The sequence below is a fragment of the Pseudorasbora parva genome, chromosome 1 (assembly GCF_024679245.1).
Source record: "Pseudorasbora parva isolate DD20220531a chromosome 1, ASM2467924v1, whole genome shotgun sequence".
NCBI lineage: Eukaryota > Metazoa > Chordata > Actinopteri > Cypriniformes > Gobionidae > Pseudorasbora > Pseudorasbora parva.
Window position 1 is genome coordinate 60643502 of NC_090172.1, and position 15387 is coordinate 60658888.

Below are 15387 nucleotides of genomic sequence, written 5' to 3' on the forward strand. Positions count from 1 at the left end.
TCCAACTGTAGACGCATCAACAGATAAAATGAACGGCCTACTAAAGTCAGGGTGAACCAAGAGTACTTCCTCAACGAGTGCTGCCTTAAGATTTTGAAACGCCTGTTTACACTCCTGAGTCCAATCATCTGGGCCAAGTTTGCGGGACAGCAAAGGCCTTTTTCTACTTTTTGAATTACGAGGCCTTTTCTGACCACCAGTCAGAGCAATCAAGGGTTTGGCCAGTAAAGAACAATTTTCAATGAAATGCTGGTAGTAGATTACCATCCCTAAAAAGGACCGTATTTTGGAAGGTGATGGAGTGACACCATCTAACTCCATCAAATCAGCCTCTCCCACCTTGACTATAGCTTCCACTTTATCTGGATCCCTCGAAATTCCATGCTGTGAAATTACATGACCCAGATATTTAACTGAGCGCCTCAAAAACTGACATTTTGAAGGTGAAAGTTTCAAGTTATGCTCTTTCAGGCGTTGAAATACCATTTCCAATCGGGCTAAGCTCTCCTCTTCAGACTTGGCGAACACTAACAAATCGTCCAGGTAACACAGAAGACTTAAAAAGTTCTGGTCACCAAATATGGTAAGCATCATACGCATAAACGTGGCAGGGCTATTACACAGCCCTTGTGGAAGACGATTGTATTCGTGCAGACCTAATGGTGATGAAAATGCAGTATACTTCCTGTCAGGTTCATGGAGGGGTATGTTGTAATAGCCAGCTGTCAAGTCCATGGTGCTAAAAAACATGTTTCCCCCCAACGCAGCCAGGACATCACTCTGATGTGGAAGCGGGTGGGCGTCTTTAACAGTTCGGGCATTAAGCCATCTGAAATCTGTGCAGATTCGTAGATCGCCGTTCTTTTTCAACACGAGAACCAAGGGAGAGGCAAATTCACTACAGGATTTACGAATGATGTCTTTTGCCTCCATCTCATCCAAAGTCTCTTTCAATTTGTGATAATGAGCAGGCGATATTCTACGATATGGTAACCTAAATGGTCGGTCATCCGTTAGTCTAATACTAAGGCAGAACTCCCGCGCCTCCCCACAATCTAGATGATGCCTCGAAAAGACCGTTTCGTAAGCCCCAATCAAATCGACAAGTTTCTCTTTGCACTGTAAGGAAACCTCGCAGCCACCAATTGGAATGGAGCTAAGCCCTAGCTTTTCCAACTTATCATTCACATCACAGATGTCACTGCACACGCTTCTGGCAGTAAGGCTCCCACAGGAACTACTTTGCACTTTCCCCACATTTTGGTGAACGGTCAAAGTGTCGGACAACTGATCAAAGTCCTCTAAGGCAACGCAGGGGAAAACATCTGCAATTTTTGAGTTTCTGCGTAGAGTAATTTCTGCAGTAGTGGGGTTGATAATCTTCATGGGTAGCCACCCATCTCCCCACAGCAGAGAAACTATTCGCCCAACCATTATCTGTTTGTTCACACATGGTGATGCACATGGCTCAACAAGTACTGTGCTGCCAGCTGATAGCACAGCACCTGTTGGCAAACGACCCCACACTAAATGTTCCGTCTTAGGCTGAAGGGTTACAGCACTTTTCAACTTCAAAGTTCCGCCCTTGTCTGGGATGTACTCCCCTCGCCATCTCTCTAAGCTAGACAGCAGACGAAGAAACTGGCTACTGTCACTCTGGCCTGGTGCATCAGGTTTACTCACAACACGCCAAAATCCATCATTTGACTTGAAATGTCATATAAGTGGCTTAAGAACATTTGTACCCATAACAATGGGATCCATCTGTCCTTCAACAAACAGGACTGGGACTAAAAACTTGTACCCATAAACCTCAAGTTTCAAATCGCATAGTCCTAAAGGGCTGGTTTGTTTACTCCCACAACCCACTAAAACAATGTCTGCAGGGGTCAGCATGTCTTCTCTCATCACACCTGCTTGTTTTAACATAGGTATCATGTCAGCACTGATGGTAGTTGCCATCGAACCAGTATCCATCATTCCTTTCAACTCAACTTTATCCTGCACTAAAATATTAGTGAAACAAACTTTCACTCTGAGCAGTTCTCATGGTGTTTTGCAGGATTACTTTGCTGGACTTTGGGATATTTTCACAAAAGAAAGCATATACAGACTCAATGTCATCACTATCAAAGGAAGTTGAACTTATGTGCCTACCACCGCCCTCCTCCAGATGGAGGCTCAATAGTTTCCCTGAGAGGGCCTCTGACTGTGACCATCGACAGCAGCAGTCGAGCTGTTTGGCCTAACCTGTGACGCAGACATCTCACACGTGTCACGTGTATGTCCAGGAAGGTAGCAAGTGAAACACAATTTTTGTAATCTACAGTGAGCAATTGTACTGTGGTCAATACTTTGACAAACTTTACACACCTGTGGTCTCTTAATAATCTGTCTGCGATGCGCAACTGCTTTGGAGGACTGTGCGTTACATGTCAATGCTTTCTCTAGCATGTTTAGTATTCTATCCATTGTGTCACTTTCACATGTTGAATGATCAGGCTCAAATGCACCCCCTGAAGCCCTAACCACTTGGGTTCTACAAGGTGGTGTACCACCCACATCAGTACTGACCGCACTAGTTGTTTGTTGTGAGAGCTGACACTCGCACACTTTGCGGTCTCTTACGAATTCATCCAAACGGTCTTGGACCTCTGCAGCTGTCCACTCGCGCTGTGGTTTGCTCAAGAACATCATGGAAAGACCTTTATCAGGACAATTACGTATGAACATAACTGCAAGCTCCATGTCACGATTTTGCAATGTTCTGCCCTCACTTTTAAGATGCTGTTCAGCTAGGTCAGCAGCTTTGTTTAATCTGATCCAATAATCAAAAGGGCCTTCGTTATGGTATGGCTTGGTTGCATAAAAGTCAGCTAGGGGGAGACCTGTAGATATCACACCCCCGAAGTGCTGTTTGAGGATACGAAACACCATATCTACATCACCAGTCCTAGAGACTGAAGCACTATTGCGCAGCCATATCTTAATGACATCTCTTGCCCGGCCCATCAACTTGTTTATGATTTCATCAATGCGCTCTTGATCAGAATAATTCCCTTTTTCAAGGTAAGCTCTCATCAAATCTTCCCATTCAAAGATTGAACACTTATCTGAGCTGTCACCACGAAAGTATGGTGGCTCTCTACCACCTTTCAGTACAAGATTCATTTTTGAACCATCAATGATGGTGGTCCCACACTAATTCACTTGTGAGCACCTCTGACAGTCATGGAACAAGGTGGATGTAGGTAGCTGACTGTTAGGAAACAAGCTGGCTTTAATCGACTGACTGATATCAGAGCTCAATTGTTTTACCTGTTCATTAGATAGTGCTACAGTTGATTCTGAGAAGCTCATTTCAAGTGGTGGTATGTTATGAGACATTGGAGTAGAAAAATGTACTCTGTTACCATCAGAATCAATGCTATTCATCTTCCCGGGAGTACATGGACCAGTAAATGGTAAAACGCCTCTGCCTCTCCCAAAATGGAAGCCACCAAAATTACTGGTATCATTGTTTGAGTGCATCATTGATTACCATACCCCCCAGAAAAAAATAATAAAATAAAAAAAATCTTTCACAGCTGAATAAATGATTCAACCCTTTTGATTTTACATATCTATCAATTTGACGAATTACTTAAAACATTTAATACGCTATCAAATCAATATTTGCTTGCTATGTCTTAATCTCGCTGATTCAAAGATACCGTAATCTTAGTTCATGCGTCTCCTCGATGAAGCAGTAAAACAGCAAAGTCTGACGTCGTCTAATCTCCGTGCATCAGTCCGCGCGTCACCTCACCGAAACTGGAAAGCGGTGAGATCCGACGTCGTCTCTCCGTGCAGCAGTCCGCGCGTCATCTCGCCGAAACTGGAAGGCGGTGAGATCCGACGTCGTCTCTCCGTGCAGCAGTCCGCGCGTCATCTCGCCGAAACTGGAAGGCGGTGAAATCCGACGTCGTCTCTCCGTGCAGCAACCTCGGGAGTTCAGCAGCCGCTGAACAGTCGAATGGGTCACGTCACCAGTGTAACCGTATGCTTCTTGTAGTCTGCGTTGTGTTGAAAATCAGTGAAGAATGACAGGAGATCGTCGGATTGGGTCTGCATAGAAAATGTATTTTTATATAGACAGGCCGTCACGACAGCTTCAGCTCACGTTAGTGACACTCTTTCGTTCGGGAGAAAGACGGAAAAGGACAAGGACCGACAAACGAAAGGATAAGGAGGACAACACAAAACACGGATGGAGAAAACACAGTAACTCCATGAACACAACCTTATACACATGAAACAACAATATAACTTAAAAATACAAAAATATGGTTCATCAGTGCATACCTGCATAGAAAATGTATTTTTATATAGACAGGCCGTCACGACAGCTTCAGCTCACGTTAGTGACACTGCCAACAAAAATAACATTCACAATATATGTTGAGTATATATGATCTTACATTTGTAAGTGCCAAAATGAATAAAATAAAGAGCTTAAACATTGTGTATTTATGTGTGTGGATTATTCTCAAATGCTAACAACTAATCTGCAGCATAGAACACAGCACAACTCTTTTGTTCGGGAGAAAGACGGAAAAGACCGCTAAAAGAGCAAAACGGCAGGTATGGCTGCCTGGCCTGAACCACTTTGTTGTAACAGGAGGGGGGGGGGGTGTAAATGTAATTTAAATGTATATTAACAGGAAAATCTTGTGAAATAAAACCATTTCAACCTCGTTACACGTGCGCGAGAGAGAGCTCGCGTGCATATGGTTGCCAGATTGGACATGTTTAGATAAAAACCGGAGTATATATGGGTTTCTTTTCACAGAAATCAAGCTCTTTCTCGTGCGCGGGTGATCTGAAAACACCAATAAACCAGTAAGCTGCATTTTATCAATCTCCATTTGAGATGTTTGGCTTAAAGTATCATTCAGTTGGTCTGTGTTCTGTCAGGACTCACGAGCCGCTTCACTGAACTGCTGTGAGCTGCTGAAATAAGCCAATCAGAGCAGAGCTCAACATTAATATCCATGACTCTTCCAGATAAGGCGAAAACAGAGCATTACATCCTAGGGGCAATTTATAGAGTGGCAAATGGACCTGTAAAACTGTATCTGGACAATTTTTGCCCTTAAATAAGCCACATACCCTCCATGTAGAAATCAGAGAACAATTTAACATATTGTTTCAAATCATTCTAGGGAACCTTTAAATAATTAAACAGTATACAGTCATTATACACCAATGACATTAATAAAGCATTATTGGACAGTGTTGAGTTATTGTTCTCAGCATCGACACAAGAGGGCGCTAGGAGCACGTAAATGCTCTGAGACTGCCGAGTGGATGTGGAGGATGATGGTCAGAGACCAGACAATGGTGTGAGGTTGAGGTTTATATGGCAGTCCTTGATGAATGAAAGCAGGTGGAGGTGATCAGGATTCTGGGGATTGTGTAGGTTACATATGGAGGAGCTGAGTCTACGAATCTGTGACACTTAGGCAGGCTACGTCTACATTAATCCAGATAGATTTGAAAACTGAGTTTTCGTGTTAAAGGGATAGTTCACCCAAAAATAAAAATTCATCGTTTACTCTCCCTCAAGTTGTTCCAAACCTGTATAATTTCCTTTCTTCTGCTTAAAACAAAAGAAGATATTTTAAAGGAGGTTGGTAATTAAACAGTTCCTGGTCCCCATTGACTTCCATAGTATTTTTTTTCCTACTATGAAAGTCAATGGGGTCCATCAGTCGTTTGGTTACCGCCTTTCTTCGAAATGTCTTCTTTTGTGTTCAGCAGAACAAAGAAACTCATACAGGTTTGGAACAACTTGAGGGAGAGTAAATGATGAATTTTCATTTTTGGGTGAACTATCCCTTTAAAATGCTCTCCGTCCACACTAACGTTTTCCTACAGTTTCTCACCCACACTGAAACGTCAGTAAATGCCAAATTCAGCGTACTGCGCATGTGTAAAAGCTCACTGAGCTAATACAGACGTCATAAAGTCATCACGCAGTTCTTCTGGCAGGATCATTTTATTTAGCAAAATATCTCCGCATTCACTGATGTGTCCAGGTCACACTCGGTCAACCGTTATTATGTTTGGTCTAAAACACAACTCAGTTCGTGTTTTGCCACAGGACCTTGCAGGACTGTGATATGAAGTGTGCAAAGTAACATATTTGAGCAACTGTGTGAAAGCGAATAGCATGATATCTCCATAACTGGCACAATAGCGGTATAAATGTAACCAGTACAGAATGTTTCCTGTTAATTATATATAGGCTATTGTTTATTAGAATTCACCCAAAATTGTTCACATACCTGATATATAACCATAGATATCCATAATAAAGGCTAGATGTCTCGTGCGCGCTGTTGGCCACACAACGCAGAGAGAACAGACCAGTTTCATAAACATGCATATCTTGGTTAAATATGCGTCTCATGACTAAATATGCATCATCGTTTTCAAATCCCTCCGTCTTTACAGTCCACACAGGGGAGAGAGGGGTAATGTGAGACACCCCCTGTATATAGTCAACAGAACACATTTGTGGTCATATGACCATTGTGTTTTCAAGTCCCTCCAATTTCCCCTTGGCCAGATTTCCCAACCAGCAATTTGTTGTTTACCGTAAGGGATTTCTTTAAAAGAAAATATATTTTTGAGTGTTGTAACTTTGCAGATGTTGATTATGCTCAAACAGCAACATTACACTAGCCTAGAAATCTAGACGCCGCCATGCGGCAGCAAATCTAATCTGCCGTGAGTGTCGTCGAGCAACTCTCAATACACTTCTGAGCTGTAAAAGCCAAACTCTGGTCGGGCCAATCACATTGTGTTTAGAGTCGGTGGGTGGGGCTTAGGGGTGGGAATCTTAACGCACTTAAAGATCCGATTCCGATTCTGGGAGTAACACTGATTCCCAAAACGAATCTTAACATGCTTTTTTTGTGACTAATTATCCTGCTGTGCAAATACATTAACTTTACATTTGAACTAAAATTGGAGTTACTATGCTTTTTGTTTAGAGTTAGAATATCTGTTTGGCTGTATTGCCATATTAAAAATGATTATGAAGATTTCTTTCAATATTTTTATTTTATTAACAAAGTTATATCAGGATTAAGCTCCGAATGAAACATGGTATCAAAATCATTAAGAATAAACGGTTCTAAATTTACAACTAGGCCTAAGTGTGACTATTTTTCAGTTTCAGTGTCAAGTCTTTAAACCAAAAAAAAAAGTTATTTTAAGTCAAGTCCAATTGTATTTATATAGCACATTTAAAAGCAACAGAGCTACTCCAGGTAAGCAGGTCGTAGTTTGTCCATTTTATCTTCAAATTCACCTTCACCGCAAGTTTGATTGACAGGTGATCTGACCAATCACATCGCCGAATCTGCCGGTTTGTCCGACAAAGCAGTCAGGAGAGGAGAGATTAAAGGGTTAGTTCACCCAAAAATTGAAATTATTTCATTAATTACTCGCCCTCATGTCGTTGGACCCGTAAGACCTTCGTTCATCTTCGGAACACAAATGAAGATATTTTTGTTGAAAGCTGATGGCTGAGAAAGGCTTCAGAAAGGCCTCCATTGGCATTCAGTACATTTCCACTGACCCACTCACAAGGCCCAAAGGCACTAAAGATGTCGTTACAAAGTCCATCTCACTACCGTGGCTGTACAATAATTTTACAATGCGACGAAAATAGATATTGTGCGCACAAAAATCTAAATAACAACTCCAAAAGAGTCTCCTCGATTCTGAATAGCCCCAGAGTCAGGGTCGACTCCAGTACAGGAATCAACTCTCGGTGTCGACTCTGTTGCTGTGTCCGAAATCGCTCTTGTTTACTGAATGTTTACTGAATCTCTCATCTAAAGTGCATGGCAGTTGAGTGCACTATAAGCAAGGAGTGAATGAAATAAACCTATCTGTGAGGTGATACACTAACGTAATACACCGGGTCAGACAGCTGTCACAGAAACTGTCACACACATTTATTTGAGTGCTTACTTTAGAAATAGAAAACAATCACAGCGACTTTAGTTTGTAATTGCAAGTTTCCTCCATGCTAGCTTTAGTTTAATTGATGGTGTATTATTGCAAAAAATATACATTTAGTTTCACATGGTTAACCATGTGTTCATTAAGACTAACCATAAATCATGAAAATATCAAGAAGAAACGCATCAATAGTGTGCATTATTTTATGTATAGTATCTTTAACTCACCTTTTAAGACAATGATCATGTGTGTTTAGAGCCATCACTCGACAACATCTTTTTTCGTGACTTTTCCTGTAAAATGATGTATTGGCAATAGATACTGAAATGTTGATAGTCACGAAAGTCATCACTAAATTGGACTAATTTGGATGGTCACACTAAAAGTGTGTGGTTTTAATAAGAGGATTTTAGGACTTTGTCTCGGGGGGAAATAATTTAAGTGTGTAACAACAGCAATTTTGTCTGATTTCTAACCCTGTTTTGATGTAAAGTAAATGGAGTCGATTCCACAGTGGGAGTCGGGAATCGGAGTCGACTCCAAAAAACCTGGAATCGAACACCCCTCGTTAAAATAGCAGTTTTCTCACAATTTACAAATAGTTGGAAACATTTGGGATATTGTAAGTACTCAATTGAATAAAATGTATAACACTGGCATGGGGTTTTGGGATATTTTACTGTTTTTGTGTGTGTTATTTTTACATAGTGCACCTTTAACCATATGCTTGTATTTTAATGCATTGTATTTTCAGAGCTTGCATTTTTATGGGCTGAAATAGAACATGGTTGTATATTTAAGATGTGAATATTTCAATTCATAACATTTCACACACAATTTAATCCATAATTCACCTCTCAGATTTCACTTCCAAAATATTCATTGTTTAAAAATACAACCTATAATATTAGACAGGTTTGGATAGATTTTATTTTGCTTTACAAATTCAATCTAAACTCTCTTCTATACGGTAAATAATAATAAATAATAAAGTAATACTAATAATTAGGTAAACCTCTTGAAGTTAATGTTTTGTACGATTGTCATGGCAACATTGCGTGAGCGGCTGCTGACTCGCACCGCAGGCCCTTACAAGAGTTTGCTAGCTCGGTATTTTGACTGAATATAATAAGGTTTCTTTCTCGCAAACCCTTATACTGTGCCTCCTGGACACTTTCATAGAAGATAGAAAGACATAGGAGGACATTGGAACAACAGCAGGGTGAGTAAAACATGACTTTATTCTCATTTCATGGTGAACTAAGTTATCACTTTAATGAATAATCCAACGAAGCATGTAAACTGTGTTGTTTGTTTATTCAGAGTGGAAAGTATGTGGTTCATGTAATAATTACAATGTGAAAGCCATGTTCATCAAATTAGGAATAATATTAATAACGAATGTGTACATATTGTTAATGAATTTAATACATTTATTTAGGCCGAACCAGCCTAGAACCGATCTAGCTCAAATGTATGACCTCTGTGATTATGAAACCCTTCCTACGGCCCTACCCGTACATGACTTAAATAACAATCATTGTGTGTGCTGATTTTTTTTTTAATAAATCTGTTGTATTCTGCATTTCTTAAGTACAATAATGGACTCGCGCTACGAGTACGAGTTCAGCGGCGACGCCGAAGCCCCGCGAACAGCAGAATAGAGCAATGACGTAGGAAGTTCTCGGCGGCTCTGTTACGTCATTTAGAATGTGACATCACAGTAAACAGGTATAAAAAGGCTTATGTTGTTGAATCTTCACAACTTGCTGTTCGTTGATGATCATTTCAGTTTTTCTTGTGTATTTCACTTGATTCGTGCTTTAATCACAACAACTTGCTTGCTTTTTGGATACTTTGTTTTATTACGCAATAGATTTGCCAATATTACAACATTTTTATCTGTACACGACTCAAATCGGCACCGATAAATAACAAACCGCTGACCTCGCTTCACATCTTGCAGTGACAGTTGGCGGTTAGCCTAGTTAAGGCGTAAAAATGCTTTTTACTTTACTAGGACTGTACGCTTTTTACCAACGAGAACGGAAGAAACCCAACAACACCCAAAACGAGGACCAGAGTGATGATGGTAAGTAAATGAGATGTTCATGTGGCCCCACTTTACATTAGGTGGCCTTAAGTAACGTTACTATGTACATACATCAAAAAATAAGTGCAATGTACTTACTGTGTTCAAATTGCATTGCAAAGCATTTGCTGATAATGAGGTGTGATACGGGTACACTGTAAAAAAATTCTAGTGCTTTCGACGAATTATTATTTAGTAACTAGTTCCACAGATGTTTTACCTTCACTCAATTTCGTTCTAGAAATTGTTACCTGAATTAATATTTTTTAATTGGCTCAAACAGGTTTACTCAACCTGTTTTTATAATTAATTCAACTAAAACGTTTTAATTAGGGGTTTCATTTTTAAATGGTTTTAATTGTTACTAGAAATTGCAGTGGTGGAACTAGTTACAACATGTTATAGTGAGGATAAAAACAAATTAAAGCACATTGTATCATCTGCATTTATAACATTTGTCATAAAAACAATACATTTTCATAAGAATGAATTTCAAATTTCTTTAAATAATAAAAAAATGACCAAAGCCCTTGTCACTTTTCTATAATGTCTTTAATGCACCTTTAGTTTTGAAACTACACACACAGTCAAAGTAGATACAGTGGAGCATTCATGCTACGTGTCAGTGTTTCAGCTGGTAAAGGGATAGTTCACCAAAAATGAAAATTCTGTCATCATTTACTCGCCCTCATGTTGTTCAAATCCTGTATAATTTTTGTTCTGCTGAACACAAAATAAGATATTTGGAAGAATGTTTGTAACAAAGGAGATAGAGCAACCATTACCATAGTATTTCCCCCCTACTATGGTAGTGAATGGTTGCTCCATCTGCTGGGTTACAAACATTCTTACGAATATCTTATTTTGTGTTCAGCAGAACAAAGAAACTCATACAGGTTTGGAACAACATGAGGGTAAATGACAGAATTTTCATTATTGGGTGAAAAGGTTTTCCCTTTAAGAAGAACTGAGTGGCTTGGATGAGAAACTTTGCAACGAGCCTACTTTTATAAAATGTTGACTGGATTCGCGTTTTTTAGTCCAGTCAACATTTGCAATTCTAAATGCTAACTGGATTTGAAAATATCAATTAATTTAAAGTTTTTCAAATATATTTCTGCAGACTTAATATAATATGTCTTCTTAACTAAGCACAAGTAAGAAAATTAGTTCAAGTACAATGTAAAAACACACATGTACACAATAAGTGCATTGTATCAAATGATTAATTCAAATGTTAGTACATAGTAGTTAAGGCCACCTAATATAAAGTTCATGTTATGAGAATATGTAACTCTTTTTGCTTATTGGAGTCTGCACTGGCTCTATGCTTATTTTTGTTATTATTTGGGTTTTTTGGGAGGAAAGTCAAAAATTTAGAAGCACAGTTGAAGTAAATTTTATTAATACTGTAATATTTGTCATTACTATCTTTAGGTGAGCCTTCTTATCTTCTTGACCCTGAAGTCGAAGATGACCATCACGACCAGTCAAAGGGAGAACCAGTTACTGTTGACCCTGAAGTCGAAGATGACCATCACGACCAGTCAAAGGGAGAACCAGTCACTGGTGACCCTGAAGTCGAAGATGACCATCACGACCAGTCAAAGGGAGAACCAGTCACTGGTGACCCTGAAGTCGAAGATGACCATCACGACCAGTCAAAGGGAGAACCAGTCACTGGTGACCCTGAAGTCGAAGATGACCATCACGACCAGTCAAAGGGAGAACCAGTCACTGGTGACCCTGAAGTCGAAGATGACCATCACGACCAGTCAAAGGGAGAACCAGTTACTGTTGACCCTGAAGTCGAAGATGACCATCACGACCAGTCAAAGGGAGAACCAGTCACTGGTGACCCTGAAGTCGAAGATGACCATCACGACCAGTCAAAGGAAGAACTAGTCACCGGTGACCCTGAAGTCGAAGATGACCATCACGACCAGTCAAAGGGAGAACCAGTCACTGGTGACCCTGAAGTCGAAGATGACCATCACGACCAGTCAAAGGGAGAACCAGTCACTGGTGACCCTGAAGTCGAAGATGACCATCACGACCAGTCAAAGGGAGAACCAGTCACTGGTGACCCTGAAGTTGAAGATGACCATCACGACCAGTCAAAGGGAGAGCCAGTCACTGGTGACCCTGAAGTTGAAGATGACCATTACGACCAGTCAATTGAGGGCCTTATCATTAGTGACACTCACGACGATGAGGACTCGAGTGACGACGATGAGGACTCGAGTGACGACGATGAGGACTCGAGTGACGACGATGAGGACTCGAGTGACGACGATGAGGACTCGAGTGACGACGATGAGGACTCGAGTGACGACGATGAGGACTCGAGTGACGACGATGAGGACTCGAGTGACGACGATGTCTTTTACAGTGCACTAGAGGACATTGTGGCACCTCAGTTGAGCCCACTGCTGGCTAAAAAGGGAACCCTTATGGGTCAGTTTGTTAACAAAACCCTAACATAACCCAACACACACACACACACACACTTTTATCAGCGGTTTAATGGTTTATACTTTAAATTGACGTTAAAACATGCTTTGGTTAAGGTTGGTGGAAAAGTGTTTTTTAAATATTTCATTTAATATGTATGGGTGAAGTTGTATATTTTAAACTTATTTTTTTAATGCCTACTACATAAAAAATGTCGTTTCTTAAATAGTCCTGTAGTGATGAAAGCACAAATATTCAATTTAGTAACTCAATTAATATATGTATCAGACAAATCTTGTTGAAATGGTTTTAGATAATGTAGCTGGTGTCACTGCTTCACATTTCATGTCAAAACATCTTTTTTTTCTTTTAACAGACATAAATTCCTGCTGCTATGAAATTGGCATCAAACTGGGTCAAGGAGGCTTTGGAGCTGTTCATGCAGCGACTCGTTTAAAAGATAACCTTCAGGTATCAATTTTCATACAATATCTATCTAGAAGCTAATTTATGTTGTATTATACTTGTCTGACTCTCTCATATCCAAGCACTCTTAGTGTGTCTAATATTCACTATTTAGTGCACTTGACATGTCAGACCTGCTCTTCATGTTTAAAGTGTTATTTATGAAACTGTACGTGTTTCATGAATTCAGGTTTAATGACTGAAATATATAAACTTTGAACATATGAATTCTAACGCAAATCCTGTGGGTTTTTTTCATCAGGTGGCGGTGAAATTTGCGTCTAAAGAGGATGCAGAATTTGTCAGTGTTGTAAGTACTCTGCGCTCTCTCTTTTTTTCCACTCAGTTACTGCTTTTTAATTTCATACATCTCATATTTACTGGTTTTTGAATAGACAAACTACCTGTCAACAGTTTGTCCAGGATTAGAACTAAATCCTTCTACTCCTCATAATATCTGTGTTTTCTAGGACCGCTATTCCACACCAGTTCCCCTCGAGGTTGCTCTACATATTCGAGCAAATCAGCTCAGGGTTCCTCAAATAATCCATCTTCTGGACTGGCAGGATGAAGCTGACTGCTACATTATGGTGATGGAGCGGCCCATGCCCTGTCAGTCCTTGGATGACTTCTTAGAGAGCTACACGGGCACCATGGATGAGGAGGATTTAGCCCGTATTATCATGTGGCAGACAATATTTGCAGTGCAGACGTGCTGCCAGCTTGGAGTGTTCCACAGGGATATAAAGCTAGAAAACCTGCTGATTAACCCGGACACTCTTGAAGTCAAATTAATAGACTTCGGATGCGGCGAATTTCTTACCTCTGCGGGTTACACATCCTTTGCTGGTATTTATGGTTTCTCAAAGTTAAAAATGTTGTTAGCATCAAATAATTTCTTGCAAGGTAATAAATATTCTAGTAAAAACTTACAAATAAAATATTTTTCTCCAGGCACAGAAGAGTTCTTCCCTCCAGAGTATTGGATCAAGGGCAGGTACTACGGGGAACAAACAACAGTGTGGTCACTCGGCATACTGTTGTTTGTTATACTGTGTGGGCATTTTCCCAAGAGCCGAGACATGGAGAAGCTCCTCAAAGAAAACATGTGGAGCAGAGATGGCTTGTCACAAGGTGAGATCTTAATTTGAGCAGAGGACAATCTGAATTCGGAAACCTTCTAGATGCAGAAAAAATGAACATGTGAGCCTAGTGGTGTTTGTGAAGTTTAAGGTAATAATCAGACATCTTTCTCCACAGAATGCTGCGATTTTATTGGCTGTTGTCTGAAGCTCGACCCAGAGAAGCGGATTAAACTGGACAATGTCAATCTCCACAACTGGTTTAAGGTATTAATTACAAGCTTTGAAGTCTTTTTGATTCGGTTTACTTATCAGACTTAGCTTTTTTATGGGCTGCAACTGTCATCGAGTCAATCCTGATACAGATGACAAGTAGTGCCGAATATGTACACCTCCTTAAATATTTTGTTCTTAACTGTCCAAATGTAAGAATATTACCTCTCTTTATTGCACATTTGTTTTTATGCAGTTTTTGTAATGTATTTAGACAATTAACCTGATTTCTGTTTTTATTTCAGATGTGAAGAATAACAACTTAAGAATTATGGGTCTGGCACCAACAGCCTAACATACAGCACACACACATACACATACACACACCAGCACCCCATACTGGACCAGCAAACCAGCACCCCATACTGGACCAGCAAACCAGCACCCCATACTGGACCAGCAAACCAGCACCCCATACTGGACCAGCAAACCAGCACCACATACTGTACCAGCAAACCAGCACCCCATACTGGACCAGCAAACCAGCACCCCATTTTTAACTTAAACTTGTTCTTAAATCTCAATTTTTTAAGAATGTTGCTTCTCATTGTTGCACATTTATTTTCTATGCAGTATCATGTATTTAGACACTAAACATGAATTCTGTTTTTATTTCAGATTGATGACGTGGAGAATAACAACTTAACGATTATTGGACAGTCTGACACCATCAGCCTAACATATACCACACATACACACACACACAGACTTTTTAAACAATTTATATTCTTACTCAGGCATGAAAAAGGCAAACCAGCACCCCATACTGGACCAGCAAACCTGCACCCCATACTGGACCAGCAAACCAACACCCCATACTGGACCAGCGAACCAGCAGCCCATACTGGACCAGCAAACCAGCACCCCATACCGGACCAGCAAACCAGCACCCCATACTGGACCAGCGAACCAGCACCCCCTACTGGACCAGCAAACCAGCACCCCCTACTGGACCAGCAAACCAGCAGCCCATACTGGACCAGCAAACCAACACCCCCTACT

General features: G+C 40.4%; 2 protein-coding genes across 2 annotated transcripts; both read left to right on the forward strand.

Annotated features, from left to right (window-relative positions):
* Window positions 1-10020: 10020 nt before the first annotated feature.
* Window positions 10021-12551, forward strand: LOC137070555 (uncharacterized). The gene is made up of 3 exons (XM_067437847.1): window positions 10021-10111; window positions 11549-12481; window positions 12532-12551. The coding sequence occupies exons 1-3, from the start codon at window positions 10021-10023 to the stop codon at window positions 12549-12551; spliced, it is 1044 nt and encodes a 347-aa protein (XP_067293948.1).
* Window positions 12485-15048, forward strand: LOC137087083 (serine/threonine-protein kinase pim-1-like). Its single transcript, XM_067452041.1, has 7 exons — window positions 12485-12568; window positions 12942-13036; window positions 13293-13340; window positions 13501-13879; window positions 13985-14164; window positions 14291-14379; window positions 14631-15048. Exons 1-7 carry the CDS (start codon window positions 12565-12567, stop codon window positions 14634-14636), a joined length of 801 nt encoding a protein of 266 aa, XP_067308142.1. The 5' UTR covers window positions 12485-12564; the 3' UTR covers window positions 14637-15048.
* Window positions 15049-15387: the final 339 nt, after the last annotated feature.

Coding starts and splice junctions, on each gene's coding strand:
- LOC137070555 (XM_067437847.1), top strand. CDS start 10,021: ATGCTTTTTACTTTACTAGGACTGTACGCTTTTTACCAACGAGAACGG. Junction 10,112..11,548: donor CGAGGACCAGAGTGATGATG/GTAAGTAAATGA, acceptor TACTATCTTTAG/GTGAGCCTTCTTATCTTCTT. Junction 12,482..12,531: donor TGACGACGATGAGGACTCGA/GTGACGACGATG, acceptor GTGGCACCTCAG/TTGAGCCCACTGCTGGCTAA.
- LOC137087083 (XM_067452041.1), top strand. Junction 13,037..13,292: donor GTTTAAAAGATAACCTTCAG/GTATCAATTTTC, acceptor TTTTTTCATCAG/GTGGCGGTGAAATTTGCGTC. Junction 13,341..13,500: donor ATGCAGAATTTGTCAGTGTT/GTAAGTACTCTG, acceptor TGTGTTTTCTAG/GACCGCTATTCCACACCAGT.